The sequence below is a fragment of the Sceloporus occidentalis genome, unplaced genomic scaffold (genome assembly GCF_023333645.1).
Source record: "Sceloporus occidentalis isolate IW3139 unplaced genomic scaffold, rSceOcc1.0.p SCAF_3, whole genome shotgun sequence".
Classification (NCBI taxonomy): domain Eukaryota; kingdom Metazoa; phylum Chordata; class Lepidosauria; order Squamata; family Phrynosomatidae; genus Sceloporus; species Sceloporus occidentalis.
This window is the reverse complement of record NW_028316983.1, coordinates 206,590,475-206,615,481: the sequence shown is the minus strand read 5'-3', so window position 1 is coordinate 206,615,481 and position 25,007 is coordinate 206,590,475. Positions and strand designations below refer to the sequence as shown.

The 25,007-nt window shown below is 39.7% G+C and overlaps 1 protein-coding gene across 2 annotated transcripts in view; it reads left to right on the top strand.

Annotated features, from left to right (window-relative positions):
* LOC149317403 (solute carrier organic anion transporter family member 5A1-like) overlaps nt 1-25,007 on the top strand; it is a 67,891-nt gene that overhangs the window by 15,561 nt on the left and 27,323 nt on the right. For both annotated transcript variants that reach the window (XR_016280630.1, XM_089517429.1), the window contains exons 3-4: nt 19,972-20,104; nt 23,300-23,520. Coding sequence is in view for 1 of the 2 variants with exons in the window: in XM_089517429.1 (XP_089373555.1) it covers nt 19,972-20,104; nt 23,300-23,520 (354 nt within the window). In the remaining variant the exon portion in view is untranslated. The remainder of the gene's footprint in view (nt 1-19,971; nt 20,105-23,299; nt 23,521-25,007) is intronic.

Here is a 25,007-nt window from a genome sequence, read left to right as displayed (position 1 = left end):
TCAGAGCTAATAAACTTAGGAATTTGAGGAGATGTGGTAGGGGTGAGTTGAGAAGTGACCAAGGTGTCACTTACAGAAATGTAGGGTTAAATTAGGGAAGAGAATTACATAGCTGTTCATATGTTGTTGGAATACAAGTCCCAATGTTCCTCATATAGCCTGTTATACGGGCTTAGGCTGCTAGAGTTTAGAATCATGGAATCATAGAGTTGGAAGAGACTGCAAGGGCCATCCAGCCCAACCCCCTGCCATGCAGGAACTCTCAATCAAAAGATCCCCAACAGATGGCCATCCAGCCTCTGTTTAAAGACCTCTAAGGAAGGAGACTCCACTACACTCCGAGGGAGTGTGTTCCAGTCCAATGACAACTGAAAGGCTACAAGATTCCAATCCTTTAATTTGACAATAGTGTAAGAATAAAGTGTATGGAAGTTTCTATAGTGACTTGAACCTCATCACTGTATTAGGTCCTTTCAGTCTGGCTCAGACAGATATTTCTTCCCTGCTGTTTTGTTTGAACTCCCTACATGCATTTTCAAATAGAAACATCTGCTGTGGGAGGTGGATATTTAGAGATGCTAAAGGTTGTACTTATTATAATTTAATTCAGTTCCCTTTGGGATAGCTTGGTTGACAACCATGAAATTTTAGGAAGCCTTATTGTAAGAGAATAGTAGTGTAGAGATAAACTGCGTACAGACTACTACGGATGTAAACCTTTGTTTATCTTGTTCTTGCGTGTACAGATGAAGAATTTCAAATATTTTTCACCCTGCCAGATAGATTATTAGAGTTTTTGCAAACATCATAAATTCTTCAAAGGTAGGCAGTAATCTGTATAGTACTGTAAAGGAAGCTGTCATAGGTCTAAAACACACTGCAGAAATAATCCAGTTTAAGACTGCTTTTGCTACATTTTCAGGACTACATCCTCACCCCATAACACCATCATCCATAGAAGCTTATGGTGATGGGTTGGGTACCTACTATATAATTGCACACTCCAATTGTATTGCTGCCATCACAGACACAATTGTTTATGAAAACCTATAGCACCATTAGTGCTAACCAGTCAGGAGATAGGTGTGTGTGTGTGTGTGTGTGAGAGAGAGAGAGAGAGAGAGAGAACACCAACTTTACAGAAGTGAAAAGTCATTGGTATATAGAGCATACTGATTCCAGATAAGCCTTTCTGGTATGTTCATATTATTCAAATAAATAGCTGTCTGGCTAAGTATGTCTAATCTAAATTTGTCCCTCACCATTTAACCAAAACAATAAACAATGCTGACTATATTCTCACTAATTTTCACTTGCTAACACAAACACACATCAGTACCTTCCCTCTTTGCTCTCATATGCCAACTCAACTAACTCAGCAGTTTTCAAATGTATACTCTCACTACTATAGTAGACTATTAATCTAATAGATAAATTCTCTACTATACTTACATGTACGTTTGTACTAATATGCACATTTGTTCATCAACAAAGACCTAATACACATAGCAACATTTTCAGAGACTGCAGAACACCATAGAGTTTACAGCAGCCTATAAAGCTATTGTCCTCTCCACTTTTTTCCACACAATAACCATGCGAAGGAGAGTGAGATTCATGGTTCAGTGAAGTTCTGGACCTGGTCTCCCCCCAGTCATACTGGTTATCAGTACCAGAGATAAAGGCTAGTGTAAGTATGTATGATAAGAAATCTTTGATTCTGGTCCAAAAAATAATTGAGCTTGTATACATACCAATTTTAGTCAGATTTTGTGAATGCATTGCTTTATTTATTACAACTAAATCAGACACTAAAATGCATACACATGCAAATCTTATCACATGCTTATTAGTGTTTATGGAACAAATTCTTTTATCTGACTGATAATTATCCACATTTTTGCTAATGCTCACATTTAGCTATTAAGAATAAGGTGCTAATGTATACAGTAAATGATAGCATATATGTAGGATCATCATCTAATTCATTTAGCAAGGACTGGCAGCTTAATATGTGTGCTGATATTCTCAAGCATTGTATTTGAAGTGATAAGGAGCAGAATGAATACATTGTACATGGAGTACCATCCAGTAGCATCTGGCTTTGACTTCTTTTTTGGGTGGTGTTTTTGTGCCCCCTAAAATAATGTAAACTCTATTAAAGCATATTCTGAAGTGCAGGTATTCTTTATTGTATGGCAACCTGTTTTGGAGAGCAGTGGGTTGGGTGTGTGTGAATGTGCAGAATCGATCATGGGAGTTGTGGCCTTTTCCCCTTTACTATCTTGAATGATTCCACAGGGTTCATTAGAGAGCTGATGTGACATTGTGACTGAGCTATGTATTTATGAATTTCCCTCATTGGAATCTTTCTTATTCCATTAACTCCCCAAGCAAGCATGCCCCCACCCCACTTCCCCTATTACTGATTCAAAGATTTTGATTCTGACCTATCTTCAAGGGCTTCTGGAAAGCAGGTGAAACACATATTACTGCAGCTGTTCAAGGTTTTCTATTTTGTTTTGTTTCTGCTGGAAGGCATGTTAAATTTTGTTGTTGAGGCATGCTGGAATTGTTGCTCTTCAGCTTCCTCCCTAGAATCCAAAATAATCAACGTGTTGTTGTGGTGGACATACTTTGACACCATGCAATATGCAGATTGCTGCTTCTCACACTAAATTTGCTGTGTTATTTAAATTGTTGCAGGATATTAATTGACACCTGTGTGTTTTCAACTAATTTAGTACATTGGAGAGTTTTAAAGAAAATTTTCTGGCAAATATACAATACTCACATGTCTGCAGTTCTTCATCTAGCCTCTTCATTATCCTCTGTTAGGAAACCAATTAAAATTTAGTCTATAGGAATGCTTTACCTTTTTAATAGGATAGCTTTAGCAGTTACTAATGATATGGGTGGGTGTTAAAGAAATTGTGCATTTTAAATGTGTATTTGTAGGGGAAAAACCCTAGTTTCTTATCTCAAAAATGCACAACACTGTAATATTTAATAGTAGTACTTTGATCTCAGTTATCAATTTAGGTAAAAATGAACTTCAAAGTTAAAATAGAATTGTGCCTTTAACAATTTCTTTAGTTTAGCAGATGGTTACTTTAATTAACCTGATTCAACAAAAACAGAATGTGTGATGTTACATATCTTTCTAGCTCAAAACATCTCAGAGGCATTTGCAGAAGTAATGAGCAAAATATTGGCAGTGCATAGTTTGCAAATTTAGCAAATATAATTAGTTTATCAGTATTTGACAGATCTGTATATTTGAGTCTGATTTCAGACAGTGGTATACCAGTCTGCGACCAGGTGTGCATTCAAGAACCGATACATGAACTCATGCATGTTCTAGGTACACATGCCTAAGGAATTGTGTAATCTTAGCAGTGGTGTGTTTTAGGCAAACTGGAATCAATCCACGTCTACACAAAACTACATAGAAATGGAATTTTATTGAATAATTCATAAAATGTAAACAATAATTTCATTGACAAATCACTGGAAACTTAGGTGTTGCCAAGAGGAGGGAAAAGTGAGAAAAGGAGCATTAAAAAACAGGAATATTTAGGGGATTCGGGAAAACACTTTACCTCATTCCCAAATGCATATATCAAGGGAAGAAAAGGACAGCTGGAGGGATCTTAAATTGTGCAGGGAAAATACTTCCACAAAGATAGCATGCTCCATAGAACTTGCATCCATAGCATGCATAGATTTTAGTATCCGTGTGGGTGATGGTGATCCTGGAACCAAACCCTAGTGGATATCAAGGCCACACTGTGATTACAGGTGGTATTATCCAGAGTTTTATTGAAATTGTGTCTATGTGTGAATTGGTTATTTCCTTAGAGAACTACAGATTGTACCAGAAAATGAGGCAACACTTACTCCCATTGCTTTGTAGTGGTTTGCTTTGACATCCTCCAGCCTATTCACAAGGAATTCTGACACTTGTAGGTTTTGATATAATAGAACACATGTGATAGAGGAAAACAAATTTCTTTTATGTCATTTTCACACAATCCTAGTTTAACTGCAAAGGCATGTTCTGTTCTAGAGATGGGGCCTTAGGCTGCTGTTGGACCAGACCGTTTAGCAGTTCACAGTGTTGCTTCAGTAGTTCTAACACTGCTTCCTATTGGCTCTAGCAGATTACACAAGATTATTCTAGACAGTAGATATAGGGAGATAAAGCTCTTTAAATATCCTAACGCCTGTTATACATCATCATTTTTTAAATATAATAAGTAGGATTGCAATCTGGGGGGGAGGGGCTCCCATCTCCCTTTGGACTATCCATGTCCCAGCAAAGTGTACTCTTCTCCATGACCTTAACTGGCCCTGATGGAATCTATATGAAAAATCAATCATAGCTTAATTCCAATGAAAGCCATTGCATTTTAAGTGTAATTATCTTGTTCTGCAAGCATTTTAATGGTTCCACACATTAGTTTTTGTTAAATTCTTGTTCTGTAGACCTAGTCAAAATAATGTATTTATATTCTGTAACTACATCTTGTCACCTCATCTTTTCCTGTTATATGAGGCGGGTAATATATTATCAGGTTTCATCTAGAGAGATTAATGTTTGGATGCAAATACTGAGTAAAATGTGTCAGGATGTTCTTGGCAAATTTAATTTTAACAATGATATTGTTTGGAGTTGTTTTTCTAGGACCAATTTAGAATTAGAATTTAATGAGGTTCTTATTACAAAAACCAGTTATGTTGATATCTGTTTCCAACTATGGAAATTGAGTATTAATTGATATGAGTAGTCTGGTCAGATCAGGATACAGAAGGATAGGTTGCACTCTGATGCAATCCTTCTGGTTTCTTAGGCCAGATTAGGTACATTTCTCTAATTTACCATTAGAACCTAGTGATGTTCTCTGTTACTTTTCCTCTGCTTTTTAGCCTTAGGAATATAAAACTAGTTGTACACATAATATATACAGTCTGCCTTTTCAGTTGCTTCATTCATTAGATGAAGGAGACTGTTGCCTGCTAACGGTAATGCCATGATAGATTAATTTGATTCTAGTGTGCCATAGGGCTTCTTGCTGTGCCTTTTTAGATTTGGCCTCAGTCCCAAGAGATTATGTCATTTTTTCCCTTTCTATTTTGTATCATAGCTTTCTTCCAGACATTGATTTTATGGTGTTTGTTTTGCGGTCAGTTTCTCAACTCAGATATGAAAATTTAGTTAAGGATCACAGCATGGACTGAGACAGTGCTGTCACTCAGAGTAAAAATCATCATTCATTAAAAAAAAAAAATCATGCGTTGGCCTCGAATAACCCTAGTCAGTGTCTCCCCAGCAGCATTGCTCCATTTGTGGTATTATTAAAACCACAGTGTTAAAAACACAATGCTAATTTTAAAAACCTTTTGTTTTCCTATCAGTATGATTCAGTAAACAGAGCTGCAGTTCCAAGTGTTATGTTTCAGTGAATTTCACTTGGGATAAATGGATCAAACACTGGGGTGATGAAGGTTACTTTTTAAGGCTTGCACAAGCTACCCTTGAAGACAAATATTCTATAGTGAATGTAATTACAGGTGTACAAGGAACACTTGTAAGTCAAACTTTTTAAAAATAATTTCATACCATTGAAAGTTTGATTCATTAAATTCATGTTACCCCATATCGCACTGTGTTATAACTTTTCATTTAGCATTCTTAATGTATGTGACCTGGGCTATACTTAAAGATTAGGGAAAAAATAAAGGGGAAATGATATTGTGAATGACAACAAGAAATGGTCCCCATTCTTAGGACTATAATAAATCTAATGCTAAGCTTATGTCATACCGTTGCGGTTGTCTGTTATGTTACAGTATCATGTTAGGTAACCAATTTAATGTAATTCATTGGCCCAGTTTAGATAATCATTCCAGGTTTCATAAACCATGAATTGTGTGGGTTAAGATGGAAATGGTTGCTGGAGCTGAACACCCTTTCTCCCTTTGACAGCTTTGCTGAGAACATTCTGCCATATATAAAAACTTGATTCATCCATTACGTCTTTCCATTTACAAGAGGAGTGGTTAACTCCTGAAGTCCAGGTTGGCTTTTGCCTATAGCAGTTTCTTACTCAGCCCACAGCAGAACTTTCTTGGCTACTCTTCTTTCCCTTCACCTTTCCTCTTACATTTTCCAGCAGGTATATAGTTGGGGTGGGGGAGGAGAATGAGGGTGTTATCCCTGCAAGTGAAATGTTCTTTTAGTCCCTAAATTTGTAGCATTGCAGTAACTTAAAACTTCACTTTAGCACAGGGGTTCCCACCCTTTTTGACTCATGGAGCCTTTTTTTGAATCACTTTCTATGGCATAGCCTCTAAGAGGCCTACCCTATGTCTTACAAGTTAATGGTGTTTACGTTTTGCTTCTTATTCTTTAATTTCATTCAATTTTTATTTCTTTCATTTTCCTGGAGTGGTTGTGGACCACCTGGGAAGTGCACATGGAGCCCTAAGGGCTCCTCAGAGCACAGGTTGGGAACTGCTGCTTTAGCATTTAGAAATACAGTCAATCCTCCATATCCAGGGATTCAAACATTAACAGCTTGGAAATATTCCAAAAATATGTAAATTCTAAAAATATGTAAATTGCAAAAAGCAAATCTTGCCATTTTATATAAGGGACACTCTTGTACTATGCTATTGTATATAATGGGACTTGAGCATCCACAGATTTTGGTATCCATGGTGGTCCTGGAACAAAACTCCAGCGGATATCAAGGGCCCACTGTATGATTTAGGCATCTAAAGTTAAATAAATTAAATGTAATTTAGGCATCCAAATAAAAAAGCTAGGCAACGTTACCAAGGAAATGTGAACTCAGCAAAAGCAGTTCTCAGTTTGAATCCCACTGTGGGAGAAAGGTGGGATATAAATCCTGAAATAAAATAAATAAAGAAATAAACAATCACTTCGAATGATTGTCAGTGCCTCACTCTCTGGAATGCCAGAAATTAGGGGATTGAAGGTAAATTTCATGGGGTTGGATACTCTTGCTCTCCTGTAGCTACACACCTGGTTTCCAGAGCAAAAGACTAAGCTGCTGCTTAGGCAATTGTTGGAGGAACAGGCTGTATTGTTACTTCCTCAGCAGCCAGTTGTAGGCCCTGCCTAGGCGAAAAAAAGGAGAGAAACCTCTTGTTCCATGCAGCGCAAAAAGCAGAACTACAGAGAGGTAGATATGTTAGAGAGAGAGAATGAATTATGATTTTGATTTTGATCTTGAGAGAGAGTAAGAGATACTGGTTCCATACATCAACCTCCTTCCAAGGGACCACATATTTCAGTGGAAAAGAGTTTACCACCTCCAGTTTTCCTGTCTTCTTTCTTCATACACCCAGCTGATTTACCCACATAGTACTGGATTCAAGTGAAAGCCACCTGAGGGTTGGGAAGCATTAGTGGTTTCAAGGGTCAACCTGCCACCACAGCCCACTACAGGCTGCACCGCTGTTGCCAGACCACTGAGATTTTCTGGTGATCGACCAAAAACATTTTCAGTCTAGGGAGGACTCTTATTTTAAAGGGTTTTCCTGGTTTCTTGGCCAAATTTCAGTATTGGAGGTGTGGGACTCAGGCTGTATGTGGTTTACTTCTGGTCAAGTTACTGGCACTTTCTTTTTCTTTTTGACTTTCTGACTTGTAGGCTCAGAAAGCTGAGATCACCTTCTTAGGCACACCTTCACTCTTTGCATTCTGGAAGTTCCACCACCACCACCAGATTTCAGATATCTCTCTAATATTTTAAACCTGCCACTTTTTACTTTCACACCTGGTTTGACCTTTTTTTTGTTGTAGAGGCATTGCTACATATAATCAGATTGAATCTATTTCATGCTGCTAAAACTGAGTTGCAAGTCTTTTACTTTACTACATACAATTTCTTGGAGCATTTCTGCATGTTCTGGCCAGTTGCATCTCACAGGTTTAAGATCATATGGTTGTAAGTGGTGCTTAGCAAAGTTACTTTTTGGGGCTGAAATCTTCTGCCACTGTATTTATGCCAACAGTGAATGTGAAGGGAGTGGCAAACAAGAAGGGAAAAGGTAACAGAATAGGAGGACAAGGCTGTCAGTGCTGAGCAGTATATTTCTTGAATATCTGGTCTGTGGGTTGGCAGCCTTTTTCATTCATTGCTGCCACCTCCACACATACTGTTTAAACAGTGTACTTCTGTAGAATCCTGTCTTTTGGCTACAGTTCCCAGGATCCCCTACTGAATACGGTCAATGGCTGTACTGGGTGGCTGGATTATAGTCCAGAGCACAACTTTGCATACCTCTTATTGGAAGCTTCTAGTCTGAAACCACTTGGGCCAGTGTTTGTACAAATGCAAGTCAGACTTGTTCAAATGAGCCGTAATTTCTGCTGGAATGATGGAAATGTTTCAACAATACTCTGATTCTTTGTCATTACTAGAAAGGCTGTGACAACTGAGTGAAGGATCAAATCACACATGGTGTTATCTAGCTATTTTTATGGGCCATGGTATTCTCTCGTGTCAAATAAAGGAAGCATCTGCTGATTCTAGGTTCGTGCATAGCTTGCAAATTGATGGATTATATGTGCATAGATTAGTTAGGATGATGTATAATGAGTTTTTTCTTAATTACTAGTTATTGATTGATCCTCCTACTCTTTGAAAAGAAAGAGCTAAACACATACAGGGTGTGGGTTTTGCAGTTTTAAATTTATCGAGAGGGGAGAGAGAAAGGGAGATGGAGTGGTGGGACAAAGAAGAAACAGTGCTGAGATGGCTCTTGGGAGGAACTTCAGAAAAGAAGGTAGGGCTCAATAGATGACTCAGGGCCGTTGCCATAAGTCTTTTATAATTCAAAGCAGCACATCATTCCTTGGTAATGTGCTACATACTGTTTATGTTTGTCATATGTTATGTGACTTGATGTGTGAATAAGATAATCTACTTGTGCATGCTATTGACTCTGAAAATATTTCTTGTTTGTGATTTGTATGTTAATAAAATGAGTATTTTCCCCTAGCTTGATTTTAGAAGAGGCTTTACAAAACTGACCAGTTTTTATGGATAAAATATGTGAACTTTAGTTAAATAAAAATGGAAAATAGTGCATTTTCCAAATATTTTATTACTCTTTGAAGTAAGGTAGATGATGAAAATAACAGAATTTTGTGTAATGAAAGAAACTCGTTGGACCATAGCTTCAGTTTTACAGAGATGTATGCTGCTGTATAGAACAGAATGAATTGTTAATGAATATGTTCCTTTAGACTTAAAGGACCCGGGAAATGATATCGTTTGTACCTTTTTATTTCACTAGACACTAGCATATCATATTACATATTAATCGTTATATTGTGGTTTTAAATTTGTCTAACCTTGATTCAGATTTATTTATATCAGTCATCTTATATTCAAAGCAATTAATTTCCTCAAAAGATACCTGAACATTGAAATACCCCTTTATATTAAACATTTGAAATTTAAAAATATGTGTAATGGTTATCTATATGTCTTAAAGTATGTGTAATTTACCATGACTGGTAAGGTGGTAGGTGGCTGCCTGGCTAGTTTTCATTAGGAAGTGACATTATTATTATTATTATTATTATTATTATTTATATAGTGCTGTAGATTTGCACAGCGCTGTATATAAAACAATAAACATGATTGTAAGCCTGAGGACAGGGAACTGTCTGATTAAAAATATTATTGTAAGCCGCTCTGAGAGCCATTAGGGCTGAAGGGCGGGATATAAATACCTAAATAAATATAAATATAAATAAAAGAGTAAAGAATACACCACCATCTCCCTGCATATGCCATAACCCCACTCTACTTTGTGGTGTCTGTATCTCACGCAGTTGGGTCTTGATCACTGATCTCCATGATCTTGTCTAATTGGGCACTATGAGTTTTTCTCAGGATAAAAGGTATACTGAATAGATACAGTTTTCAGCTGACTGGATTCCTTTGGCTCAGAATAGTATAGTTTTCTTCACTGCTTTCAACCAACTGTAAATATAAATCATTTGAAAAACATTGGATTTTTTTCTTTCTAGAGGTAATGCCAACTTCATTAAAAATGTATAATTATCATTAATAGGGCATAGGACATTGATTCTCTGAGCTGAAAAATAAAGTCATTGTTTCTATAAAAGCTCTCTGGAGCATACTTGGTGACTTCAAATTATGAATATTTCTGTATACACATATACACACCAGTATGTAAGCATTTTATGCTGACATTTTGAAAATGTTTGTGGACTGAATATGAGGGAAGTAGCAATGCTAGAGGGTTTCTGATGGTGTTTTAATTGCTGTTTTAACATTTATTTTCCTTCAGTAGTCTGAATGACATTTTCTTTATTTGACCAGAATCACCCCTGTACCCAGTTATTTTGGGAGCAACTGACAAAGATTTTTTACAATATTAATTGGTATATGGAACAATAACTTCCAAAACGAGATTAGGTACTTCTTTTGTTGTTGTTGTTGTTGTTGTTAACTGCCCTCAAGTCGATCTTGACTCATGGTGAACCTATGAATGAGACTTCTCCAAGACCTTCTGTCCTCCACTGCTCTGCTTAATTCCTGCAACCCTATACCCATGACCTCCTTAATAGAGTCCATCCATCTAGCATGTCGCTTTCCTCTCTTGTTACTTCTCTCCACCTTTCCCAGCATTATTGTCTTTTCCAACGTGTCCTTCCTTCTCAGGATGTGTCTGAAGTACGACAGCCTCAGTTTGGTCATCTTGGCTTCTGGGGAAGTTTCCGGCTTGATCTGCTCTAGAACCCATTTGTTTGTCCTTTTGGCTTTCCATGGAATCCTCAGCATTCTTCTCCAGCACCACATCTCAAATGAATGGATTTTCTTCCTATCTTCTTTCTTAACTGTCCAGCTCTCACATCCATTCATGGTAACAGGGAATACAATGGCTTGTAGGATTCCAACTTTTGTGCTCAGTTGTATATCTGCATTTTAGAATCTTTTCTAGTTTTTTCATTGCCACCCTCCCCATTTCTTAATCTTCTTCTGATTACCTGACTGAAGTCCACATTTCTATCAATGCTTGATCCCAGATATGGGAATTATTTTACTATTTTTATTTCTTCATTGTCTAGGTTGAACTTGTGAAGGTCCTCAGTGGAGAGGTCGAAGGCTTTCATGGCTGGCATCCATAGTTTTTTGTGGGTTTTTCGGGCTATGTGGCCATATTCTAGAAGAATTTCTTCCTGACGTTTCGCCAGCATCTGTGGCTGGCATCTTCAGAGAATGCTTGCCTGGGAAAAGTTGTGTGTGTGTGTGTGTGTATGTGTGTATATATATATATATATATATTGTGTGAGCCTGGGAATGCAGGAGTGATTTGCATGTGTATTGTTCTGTGCTGATGGCAGGGCTCAGGCTGGGAGGCTAATGCAAAAGAGGATTAGTGTCTGCTAATTGGTGATCATTATCTACTGGGAAAGCCCCTGACTCTGAGTGGTTTCCCATTTGCATTTTGCTATTCCTCAGGACTGGCAGCCAAATTTTGTTCACTTTAAGGGTTTCTTCTTTCCGGTCCTCAGTGGTAATTATTTTTGTTTTCTTTATGTTCAACATTAAGCAGGGACGTAGCCAGGATTTTAGGAAGGGGGGGGGTCCAGACTAAGTGCCACCATTATAATGGGGCTTGAGTGCGGCGGCACAGTGGCACACACCATTCATTTTTCTAATGGAAGGGGGGGTCCAGACCCCAAGACCCCCTCCCCCTTGGCTACGTCCCTGCATTAAGCCTGCCTTTGCACTTTCTTCTTTGATCTTCCTTAGTAGGTGTTCCAAGTCTGTGAGGTTTTCTGCTAGTACTTTTGTGTCATCTGCATATCTTAGATTGTTAATATTCCTTCCTCCTATTTTCACTCCTCCTTCTTCTGTGTCCTTCTTATGTTTTTCTTATAATGTGTTCTGCATACAAGTTGAAACGATACAGCCTTGTCTGACCCTTTTGCCAATTGGGAACCATTCTGTTTCTCTTTGTTCTGTTCTCACAGTAGCCTCTTGTCCGGAGTACAGATTTCTCATTAGGACTATTAGATGTGTTGACACTCCCATGTCTTTAAGGGCATTCCATAGCCTTTCATGATCTATGCAATCAAAGGCATTGCTATAGTCTATAAAGCACATGCTGATTTTCTTTTGGAATTTACTGGTGCACTCCATTAGCCATCTTATGTTTGCAATTTGGTCCCTAGTGCCTCTTCCTTTCCTTATGCAACATTAATACACATGGATTATGCTGTTACACTGAGAGCATCTCATGCAGCCTAGGAATATTTCGTAGCCCTCCAGACTGCGGTCCTTGCATGTGGTACATGTCCATTGCTGACCGTGGTCCTGTCCCAATACCAAGACAGGCTTCTAAGCTGTCTTCCAGGACTCAAAAATTTAGAAACTATTTACTTAGGCTCAGCAAGCCTCTAGAGAAGCCATTACACAAAGAGAAATGTCCATCCCCTTTAGCTTTAGTAGAGCCAAAGAAGGATAAGGACCAGTTTCTGACCCCTGCCAATGTTCAGTTACATTGGATCCTTCCACTCAAGAGCCCCACTCATCCTTGCCTCATTTTCTCAGCTCCTTGGTGTGTCCTCATTGTCTCCCTAGCCCAATCTTGGAAATAATGCAATTGCTTGAAGTTTGAATGTGCAGTCCAATGGAGTACAAGTCGTTAGTTCCTACTTGGAAGGGGAGATTCTTTACAAACATGACAGAGAACCTTGGCTTGCTTACCTATCCTACCCCAGAGTAGCTCTTGGTCCCAGGAGGATTCCCAATCTCTATAGTTCTCCCTCTTTATTTTACTAAAGGGACTCTTCATCATTGTGGGGACAGTTTGTGTTCTCCACTCTATTATTTGCATCACTCCCTGTATTTTGACTGGGGCCCATACTATGATTATTATTTCTCTAATGGGGACTGCTGTAAAGACCATCACTCCCCATGACTTATGCTCCCTCCACGTACCAGGTACAATGGCAGCCAGGGAACCTGCTGCTTGGCTTCCAATCCAGCTGATCCCAATTGTCCTGAGTCTAGCATAGTCTTCCCTATCTTGACACCAACACAAGGTCATTTCTACTCAATGCCTCCTATTCTTCCTCCTCAGTCTCCCAGAGCAGTTGATAGGGGCATCCTCACTGAATCTTCACTAAAGGAGAAATCAGGTTGCTCTTCTCTAGAGGATTCCTCTCCTTTCTCTCTTGACCCAGGGGTGAGAGACCAAACTCCTGTTTTCCCTTTGGATTACTTCTGCACCTTTGCAGTGGATGTCACCAGAATAGCTAAGGTCATAGATCTTCCGATTAAAGTATCCAACCCACCTATTGAGGACCTGCTCTCCAAGAGAACTGAGCCTCAAAATATTCTGTCGACAGCTATACCTGTGTTGCTGGACCTTTAGATGGTGGCACGTTACCCAGGGCAGACCCTGGCCTTGGTTCCTTCCACTTTGATGAGGACTGAAGATCTTGATTGAGTGCTGATTTGATATAAGAAGGAGCAAAGAAACAGATCAACAAGTCCCAGTATCTCTTTCATGAATTCACAAAGTTTTACAAACATGCCAGTTTTGGGCTCAGCGCCCCATTTATAGCTGCTTTCAGAACAGAGTTATTGTAAGGATTATAACAGGACAATAAATGTGAGATGCTTTAAACATGAGATCAGTATTAGAATATTATTGCTGTTATCACTACTAACTCTTCAGTTCCTTAGTATACTCAGATATTTGACATGGAAAAGGTGAGCTTTTCTCTGAAGGTTTAAAAGGTCTTTGGCCCTATTCCATATACAGTCCGCCCTCGCCTTATGCGAGGGAAAATAAGCTTCTGGAAAGAAAAATGGAATATAGATGAAATGAAGATATAGCTAGTTTTGGATGACTAAGGCCCGTTACAGATGGGCTTAAAAGTACGCGCAGAGCGCGTACTAGAGTTAAGGCAGGGCGGTGCTTCTGCACTGCCCTAACCCTAGTGTGCGCTGTGCGCGCACAAAATGGCAGCGGCCATTCCACACGGCCACTGCCATCGATACGTCACGGCCGCGCCGCCTCCAAACGAGGCGGCGCAGTTGTGACGTATTGGGGTCGCGGCAGGGCGTCTAGGGCGCCCTTTCCGCGACCCTGGAAGGAGCTCCGTTTTGGAGCTCCTTCCTGGTTTGGTCCGCTGGGCGCAGCCTTCAAACGGACCAAAGGAGAAAGGGGCCCCAAGGACACCCCTTTCCAGGCTGCGGGGAAGGGGCCTTTTGCCGCTTCCCCGCAGCCCAGAAAGCAGCGGATCAGGGCCTCAGCGGCTGCTGAGGCCCCGATCCGGCGGGGAAAGGTGCGCCTACAGGCCGCCCCAAAGGGGCGGTCTGTAACGCGCCTAAGGCAAGCTTTTGATAAGTTCCTCTTGAGAACTGTTTGATGTGGGTTGAACTTAATGTTCGGTATACAAAACTTTATACAGAGCAAGCATGTTGTAGTGGTTTGAAAGTTGGATAGGAGTTTGGGAGACCAGAGTTTAAATCTCCTCTTAGCTGTGGAAACCCACTGGGCAATTCTGGACAACTCAAAGGAAGATAAACCACTTCTGAGTAGAACATGCCAAGAAAAGCTCATGATAGGGTTGCCATAGGTCAGAGTCACATAACAGCAGCAATATAAATCTTACAGTTCTATGATATTAGAAGTTGGTTTTATAGGTTTCCCTTGTAGCACAACCTTCCTTTTTCAGGTGCTGTACTTGCTGAAGGCATAACAAATAAATGTCTTTCTTAGCCATGACATTTGAGGTCTCGTTTGCTTGTCTTGGGCCACGTTCCCAATATGATTTAAAGCGAATTGCTAATTGGGTTATATGACCATTGTTCCCATTTGAAACCAGTTCCGATCCTACTGTGATTGGTTTCAATTGCAATGAAACGAGGCAAACACAAGAGACCCATTCTTTCCTGATATTAGTCCTTTGGCAGTTCTTTTGAAAAGAATTGGTTCTGAAGTGTGTGCAACAAGGGGAATGACAGATCTTAATCGCATCATTCTGGAGGGAAAGGACTAGTGGCAGAGGGGTGTTTACCATCCCTCCTCAAGTTTTGGTAGATCCACCATCCCCCCCTCCCTCCAGTGCTGCCTTTGTGCTTGTGGTGTGACCTATGGGCACATGATTTTTTTAAAAATAAAATAAAATTGATAGACTATTTGATTAATTGATTTTGAAACTACTTACAATTACTTGCAACACCAATGAATTGAATCTTCTATCAATTTTTACATCACTGATGATGCACAGATGATTAACATAGTATTTTGAAGCGGTGCAAACTAGTGGAGACGACAATGTGCCAAAAAAAAAAAGAAGAAGAAGAAGAAGCAATTTCAAGGGGATAATGAAAGATCCACTTTCATAGTGAGAATGATGGACCTTTTGGAATTTAGCAACATGAAGTGAAGGTAAATCGCAAACCGGTTTAAATGTAAGTGGGAATGAGCCCTTGGTCTCTTTTCTTCCCTGCAGGAAATAGGTCCAGCTTTTCTCTTTTCTTATCCTATAGGAGTGGGTTGTGGATCAACTGATCTTATTTCTCTATTCCACTCTCCCAGCTCCTAATCATATTAACATCACCTTAATTCTAAAATAATAGAATATGTCACCTTTGCAAATGAAATGAGGGCTGCAGTGCAGAAGCTCTTCTTTGATAATAGCAGCTAGTAGGTACTGTAAAGAATACTCATTAAATTTTACAGTGGAAAAATATAACCTGCTTACAAGAGCAGTGTTACTTCCTAATCGCTATTTATGCACTGAAGAGTTAAGTATGCTGCTATGTCTCTCTCAGTCTCTTTTTAAAGAATCAATGTGTTTGATATTGATATTGCCAGTAAGGAATATTTAAAGAATCTTTCCAGCATATAGTACTTTAAAATCTTAATTTTTGGGCACCATTCCCATCTCTAATGGAAGAGAGTCTGCATTCATTTTTATCTCTACCATACAGTATTTCTGCTTACTGTGAAACTTGTCTAAAGCTTTACTAAATAAATGCTGTACAATATCTGCTTAGACTAAACAGCTGTGTCACATTCCACTGTTAAATACAGTCAATTTGGGCCTGAGATATCATTACACAGAAGATTTGTGATGGAATCTCCCATTTTTTAACCTTCCCCTTTAAAATGTTTGCTTGAAACAACGGTACTAGGAGAGAGAGTCTTTAACTTCTGCCCTATGCTGTTTTCCTTATATAAATGCATACCTTAAAAGTTTGGCTAGGAAGTTTATTGCACTACCCTTTCCCGTTCCTTCTTCGCAAACTAGGCACAGGATGAAAACTTTTAAACATGGATTTTATCTTATGGCTCTGTGCCCAGGCAGGAGGCATCCCATACCCAATCATGGCATCCCATACTTGATCAAGACTTCTCTGCCACTTTTTGAAAGAACGGAAATTTCTGGTTCTCTGCAAAGTAGGGGAGAAGACCAGATTGAGTATGGGATGCCTCCTGCCTGGGCACATTTAGAGGTTTTCATCCCGTGCCTAACTCAGGAGGAAAGGATAGGAAAAGACAGTGTGATAAACTCCTTATGGAGAAGCACTCTGAATTACAGGAAGGTAGTTGTTGTCTGGTGGAATGAATAAATATTCACTTATTAATGCTAGAACTATTTTACTATTGCTTTTAAAAACCCTTTATTTTGTTGGTATTTCTAACTCACTTCAAAAGTGGGAGAAACTGCAGTCCTACATTCATGTGGCTGAAAACCATCACATTGAACTCAATTGCACTTCTTTCTGAGCATCATATATAAGAAAGAGATGTAAGTTGCTTCTTTTATGTTATGCTGTGATTTTTAAAAAATAACCTTTCATATAGTCTTGTGTTAGATAAATGGTAACTTATGTGTGTTTTTTTACATAAATAATTATAATCCAGTTATACATCCCTATTTCATATCTACAGAGTCCCTGGTCAAGTAAGACAGTCCATGTGAAGATAGTTTGATTGTTTTTATGTGTTTGCGCAGATTTAAACTATATTAACCACTGTCAGCATTTTTATAGAATATATTATTAAACTAAATTTCAGAATTTGGTTCAGACATTATCTACTTCTGAAATTGCCTGTTTTACTTTAATTAAGATCTACTTGTTGGACAGATCCTTATTATTTAGGACATAGAAAAGAGAGGACCAGGAATGTGATGTGGGTGCAGAAAAACATAGTGTTTCCAGAATTTTTCTACCACCTGATTTTAATACTGTGCATGAAACTACCAGCCTTCTCCACAAGAGCTGCTAATTTCACATATAATCTTAACAATTTAAAATGTATTGGATCAGTAACACAAATAATTACTTGTCAGTAAGAATTGCTTAAGAAGCAATTTTATGTACTGTATATGTATTATCCTACTTGAGAGTATGTATTTTCCCTGGAAGAAGATTAACCATCCATTATGAAGCCAAGCCCTCCCTCCAGTCCATCTGCTTGGTCCAGGCCTTGGAGGTAGAGAGGAACTGCTAGACCTCTTACCCTTTCCCTCCACCACTCCCTTCTCCTTCTGTGTCATGTCTTTTTAGATTGTAAGTCCGAGGGCAGGGAACCGTCTAACTAAAAAGATTGTATGTACAGCGCTGTGTAAATTTACAGTGCTTCATAAATAAAGGTTAATAATAATAATAATAAGCTTTCACATTTGAATCTCTGCTTAAACTTTGTGGGTTTTGCTGGGACTTAGCTGGCAAATTGGAACTGTGTTTCTGCTCCTGTGTTTTTTCATTGGGCAGGCCGAGAAAAGAGATAGTAGAAGAAACAGTGCTTGTGTGTGAGGGTTCGGAGTGACTTGAAACTATTTGGGAAAGCATGTCTCTGAGGAAGAGTAGTATCCAGGGTTCATTCTTCTAGACTCCTCTTGTCTCTCTTGGATTGAGAGTCCTTCCTTGCCAGGGAGAAAAGTGGGAAGCCAGCTGTGACCCTCTCCACCCCAGTGAAGGACTGAGAGTCCTTCCTCAATAGGGATCCTTTGCATCTCATCACCTTGGGAACAGCAATTTATTTATTTATTTATTTACTTACAGTATTTATACCTTGCCCTTCAACCCTAAAGGCTCTCAGAGCGGCTTACAATTATTATTTTTTTTAATTAGATGGTTCCCTGCCCTCAGACTTACAATCTAAAAAGGCACAATACAAAAAGAGAAGGGAATGGTGGTGGGGAAGGGGATCAGGTCCAGCAGTTCTTGTCTCCCTCTGATGCCTGGACCAAGGCAGATGGACTGGAGCGAGGGCTCTGCTTCTTAATCTAGGCCAGGCCTGATGGAGCTGGACCTGCATCTTTCCCTTCATGGCTGGATGGCACCAGATGGACTGGAGGGAGGGTTGTGCTTCTTAAATTGAGCAGCAGCTAGTCAAGCAATGACCGAGAAGCCTCTCACTCACGTTGGCCTTTCCCACAAGACTAGCACATGCAAGAGGCTTCTCAGTTACTGCTTGACTGGCTGCTTGGTTGCTGCTCCCAGGGTGACCAGGTGCAATTGAGCAGCAACTGAGATTGGTTGTTTTGGATTTGCAGTAGTACAGTAGGCCTGATATCAAGAAATGGGCATGGGGGGAAGCAAAGGTTGACATCCGAGAGGAAAGGGGGTGGTAACCTGAAAAGAATTGGGTAGCACTGATATATCAGGACTGTTGCTATGCAGGCTATAGTGTCTTGCTTTAAACTGAGTGCTAATAGTGTTATAAACATGTTCTATCACTGCCCTACTATTTTAAAACTACATCTTGGTGTGGACTGCTGGGGAAAAGCCATCCAGTTGCTTCTTATGCAAAGAAAAAAGCAGGGCTGACTCTGTCGTAAGGGAGATTGAAGCCATTACATCAGGTAGCAGATACTGAGCAGCAGCAATGGCAAGATGCCAGAGGAGAGAGCTGTGTGTCACACAGCTCCCTATGCAGCCTCTCAGCTAGCTTGCTGCCCTTAGATGTGGCAGAGAATGCCATCCAATTGGCAATTTTGTAGAAAGATTCAACTGCCTTTTGGTTAGGTTAAGTATTCCAGGGTCTATTTCAGCTTCCCCCAGCCCTGCTGCTCTACAAAGACCCTGTAATTGCATCCCAATTAGCACATAGGCCCAGTATAGACCGGTGTTTTGCACCGGCCTGGGGCTGAAATTAGGGTTCTGTAGGGCTGGGCGTCTGCATGTGCTTAGCCCTACTATTGGCGCACAGGCCCCATGATTGCATGTTCCTGTCCATACAGGGCATGCAACGATGACATCCATGCAGTGCAGCGCCCATACAGCACCACGCTGCGCTGCACCACACTGCATGGATGTCATTGTTGCACACGAGCATGCCAAAAGAACCATCTGGGAGCGGGTTCTTTTTAGGCCTTGTGGAGGCCACAGCATTTGTTGCTGCGGCCTCCATCCAGAGGAGAAAGGGGCTGCCTCTGGCCCCATGGGCATTGTACAGTCCCATAGGCATTGTAGTTCAATAAACTAGAGGACACCTAAGTGGAAGAAGGCAGACCAAGGGAGCAAGTTTTGTCTTGGAGCTGAGTTTGACAGTTTCTCTTCTTGTTTCCCACCTATTCTACTTGTTTCTTGCTCAATAAACAGCTTTTAGAGAACACATAGCACAATTCTCTCTTACCATCTTCTCATGGGGAATATATTGTTGCTGTTAAAAGTGGAAAGAGAAACAACAGATGTTGCTGTTCATTACTATCAGAAGTAGAGCTTGCTTCATAGAAAGTTTTCCTTGTGATGTCAAGGGAATGAAAACTTGTTGGAAACTGAGGGAAAAGCAGTGATTAGGAGAGCACTTTGTTTTTCTGTTTTTTTATCTGTAAAATGTTGCAAACAACTTTAATATCGTTGTCTGTGATATGGTGTAATTGCACATGTACTTGGAATTTTTCTTGTTTTATTTTTACAGCTATAATGTATGTAATGGGAGCTCTTGGTCCTGCAGCAGGATATCTGTTAGGAGGAGTTCTTATTGGATTTTATGTGGATCCTAGAAGTACTGTTCATATTGACCAGAGTGATCCTCGCTTCATTGGTAACTGGTACGTTGCAACTGTGTATGATTTTCATCCATTTGAATAACTGGGACTGCTTAACTTTCTAATGTTGGGAAGAGGGGGGTATAGACCATGGACAAAAACCTTTAAAGACTTCCAAAACTGCTCAGCCTCTCCGATTTTAATTTCTTTCAGCCCCACAAACAAACAAACAAACAAACAAACAATTAAAAAACACCCCAATAGCCACAAAAGTGGTTTGACTCTACTTGCCCCTCACTATTTTCTACTTTCCGCCCAAACTACAGGCACTGGATGTATTTCAGCTGATTACAGGAACCAAAAGTAATATCATGTCAGATCTCATGTTCTGGTCACACAGGGAGCAGCTGTGCAACCTGTAGAGGACCATGGGGGTGGGGAGTGTCCCTGCCCCTTCTGCCCATCCCTCATCTAATGGAACATTTATGAAAATTGTTAAGACTGCTTAACATTTTATTCTGTCTTCAGCAATCCCAGTGTAAGAGTTTGTTGCTGCTGTGTGCCTTCAAGTTGTTTCTGACATGGTGACCGTAAAGCAACCCTATTATGGGGTTTTCTTGGCAAGGTTTGTTCAGAGGAAGTTTGCCATTGCCTTCCCCTTGGGGAGTGTGACTTGCCCAAGGTCACCCAGTGGGTTTCATGGCCATGCAGGGAATCGAACCCTGGTCTCCCGAGTCATAGTCCCACATTCAAACCACTATGCCAGAGATTAACTGAAAGATATATTGTATCAAGAGCTTCAAAACAGTTTCTTAATTGTTACCCATAATTTGTAAGAGTTTACAACAACGTTTAAAGTATGTTAAGTGTTTAATGCTCTCTCTCTCTCTCTCTCTCTCTCTCTCTCTCTCTCTCTCTCTCTCTCTCTCTCTTTGTGTGTGTGTGTGTGTGTGAATTCTGGGAGTTGAAAAAATAATTTTTCTAAGCTCTGTACAGTATTAAGGTCTTATAAATAAGCTGTACAGACTTAGGGAGGACAAGTTTATCAACAACTGATGGTCATCATAGTTAAATGGAACTTAAATTCAGTGCAGTGGTGCTTTAGAGGTCATTTATGGGATGCAAAGAACAGTGAGACAAGTATATGTTACTTTTAAAATGTCATTAGCTGTAGCTTTCTCCTTTACCTCAAAGTAATCATGGTGACCCAGTCCATATTGGGATCATGGGGTGAAAGGAACTTTAAGCTTCCCCACCCTGCCCTCAATATAAATTGGGACCCATGGACACTTTATTTTCTTGCCAGGCATCCTGGCAAGTATTTCTTGATAGTATTTTAGTAGTTTTTAGGAGGGAAATCTGTAATTTAAGGAATTACAGATCTCTCATGGGGAAGCTCACAGCAGCTTTGTAATGGGATTCTTGTACAGTTGTTCATCCAGGCATTGCCTTGGGTCATGCCTGCTTAATGCTGACAATTTAACAGCCTCATCTATTCTCAGACCGCTTCACAAGAGTTGACAAATGTTTCTTATTTCATCAGAAAGTAGGTTAGCAACAGCTGCAGCCACAATAAAATACTCGTTATAATTATACAAGCATCACAGGGAACTGAGATATCAATTTAGCCAAAGAAATAATAGCAGGGTTTTAATTTGTAATGGCATGGTTTTAAATTTTTAAGACATTCAGTGTCAAACATCTGCTCGATAGTAATAAGGGTGTTGTGCTGTAGTTAGGCACACTTACAGGACAGTGAATAGCCACAAAGCTGATAGCTTCCTATTTCTACCAGATGCTTTTTAATTGGTTTTCTGCTGATGGTACGGCCAGCTTTTTAACAGCTATCTCAGCAAAGTTGAATTTGGCAGTACCTGGTGACCAAGGAATTTGGAAAGTGACTATCTCTATCTTTTTGGTTGTATTTAGGCTGGAATCTAATGCAGGTAGGCTACACTAACCCATGGTAAATTTTGTCATACAGTCAAACATCATGACAGTCCTCCCCACTCCCCACTGCAGTACCTATCAAGAGAGCCTGAAATTGCAGACAGCTGGGCTGAACCATATCCATTTGTTTTATGGATATGGCAGTTTAACAACTTTCATTCCTATGATGATCATCTCTACAAAGGAAAGATTGGAATAAAGTTTAAAATAGTCTCATCTCTCTTTTGTAAGGTTAATATGTCTTCATTGCCTATTCAAGATTAATCCATGTCAAATATTTGCATTATAAGAATAGCTTGCAATATTATATTGCTGCTGAGAAAATCATTTTTTTATCCAGCTAACTGTATTGCAACTATGCTCAGAGGGAAGATAGCCACCTGAGGTGGATTACAGTTGATGCAATCATCTCTGCTAATAGAAAAGTTCCAAAACACTGACTCTATGGGCCCAAATAGACAGGCCAAAATAAAGCTGTGTTGGGTCACTTTGGAGGTATGCATGCATCCCAAGAGGCCAGAAGCTGTGCTAAAGCCACGCTCCAGTCCTAAGGACTAGAGCGTACCTTTGGTGCAGCTTCTGGCCTCTTACGACGCATGCATCATTTAAACAGCATACCTCCAAAGTGACCCGAAGCAGTTTTATTTTGGCCTGTCTGTTCAGGCCCTTTGAGTCCCAGCTCGAATGCAACACTGATGCTACCCACACTACTTTCACTTTTAAAACAGCACATAGTAGAATTTACAGGTTGAATAATATAGAGCCCAGGTTAAGAATGTCACAATTCTTTTTTTCCAAGAGGTCTCTTACTTCATTCAGAATGGCTGGTTTGTGAGTGTACATCAATTGTACTGGTGAAAGGAGAGGTCCTATGCTATACAGACTTGGTATGATAAGGTCCTATGCTATATAGACTTGGAACACATTAGTGTGAGGACCAAAGCACATTGCATAAAATCAGGGATGGTAATATTGTGGCTGCATATCCTGTCTCCTTTTCTTAGTTGGCTTAATAGAAATGTACTTTGCATTATGTCACCTATGTTTCTTGTGTCAATTTTTCTGCTTGGTGACTTAGAAGGTTATTATTTTAACAGACAAATGGTAACAAAATTACCGTTATTGTATTATCTTTCTCTTGTGATGCAAACATTTTCTGTATGTTTAGAGGCGATGGTAGTTATTATTATTTATTCCATTGTAACTTTGTATAATTCTCTGTCTCTTTCTCTCTCTTGCGTACACACACACGCACACACACAAACATACCACTAACTTCTGATGCTGTTTCCTATTCCCTCACTTTAGGTGGAGTGGATTCCTTCTTTGTGCCACTGTAATGCTCCTTGTTATACTCCCTATGTTTACTTTCCCCAAAAAGCTTCCACCTCGACAGAAAAAAAAGAATAAAAAGAATATAGCTGATGATATTTCAAGTGATGACGATATAGTGAAAGAGAAAGCAAACAGCAAACTGCAGATAGACCATGAAGTCCCTGCTTCAATGGGATTTGGAAGGAATGTTAAAGGTAAAATATCTTTTCTCCACCTCCTTGCGTTCCTCCTTGCCTTCCTCCATCTTCTTCCAAGAACAAACTGGGATAAAATTTAAGATTATTGGTTGTTTTTCATTTCTGTTGAAAATTTGTAAGATAGTGAAAGCTTATAGGGTATTTTAAATATTTTTTTCATAGGCCAACTAGGCTTATTCTGAAATGTTGAGATATGAATATGTAAAAATGTTCAGATGGATGCAGTTTCACAATATCCAATCTCTGGACAGTAGGCATGCTTTCAGCTGACATGCACCATATTTGACTGACTGCTTTCTATGTTTATCTAAAGTAGGGGAAGGTATCTTTTTTCCATGGGTAGATGTCCGTCATCCAGTCTGAGTTAGTCTCAAACCTAACCCATAGAGAGTCAGATGGAAACCCTTTTCCGTTCCCATTGGGGAAGAATCTCAGTTTTACTGCTAATCAGTGAGATAACTGACTGGAGTGATCACAGATCACTTCCTGATTACTGAACACAATTGGAGGGTTCTGGCTAGTGCTCTCACAGCTAATGTTAGTCCTTTCTCAGTGTGCTGGCTGATTATTATCATATTCATTTCCTGTTCACACATCCCGTACTGGAAGATGAGAGGGGGAATGAAGTTCACTTACAATGCATCAGGATCCAAATAGTCCTTACTTTGCAACTAAGCCAGGTCTCAAAGTGCCAGCTGCGTTCAGCTTCATTCCCCCTCATCTTACCCATATGGAACTTTAAGGGGAACGGTGAGGGGAGTCACCTACACAACCAGATCTCAAGGTGGGAAACTCCAGTCACCATTTTGGGCTGTGAACCAGTAACATCAAGGATTAGTATGAAATATTTGGCCCACCTCCTTTCTGTAGTTCCCCATTTGTTTTGACCAACCTCCGTGTCTTAGATCCAGGTAAGCAGCCTGTTTGGAGACTGTACACATGATATAGTCCCCTATATAATACATAACTGCCCTGAGTCCCAGTCTTGGGAGAAGGGCAGGATGGAAATATAACAACAACAACAACAACAACAACAACAACAATAGTTTTTGTACTGCTTTTCTACTAAGGTAATGTACTACAAATGAAAATAAATGGTAGCATCAAACATTAACAATTCAACAGTAAAACCACTTTAAAACAACAAAATTAATTTTGGATGTAGCTGGCTGTGGCTAATTAGAAACTTTCTGGTTTTAATATGGCTCACTCAGAAGAATGAAGAATGTGCAGAGAAAAGATTTTGGAATTAGCTAAGACATATACATTCAAACGATTGTATGTGTTAGATGCTTGGTTTCCAAGGTGACTTTTTATAATGTTAGGTATTGTTTTCAGCTTGTTGCTTTTAATATAATTCCAGCATTTGATGGTGACCTAGTTTTGGCAGTGTAATAAATCTGTATCATCATTTCACTATGGTGCAGTTTCATCCTCACTTTCAAAATGTCACCCTTTTCTTTGATTTGACATTGCAGTATTAT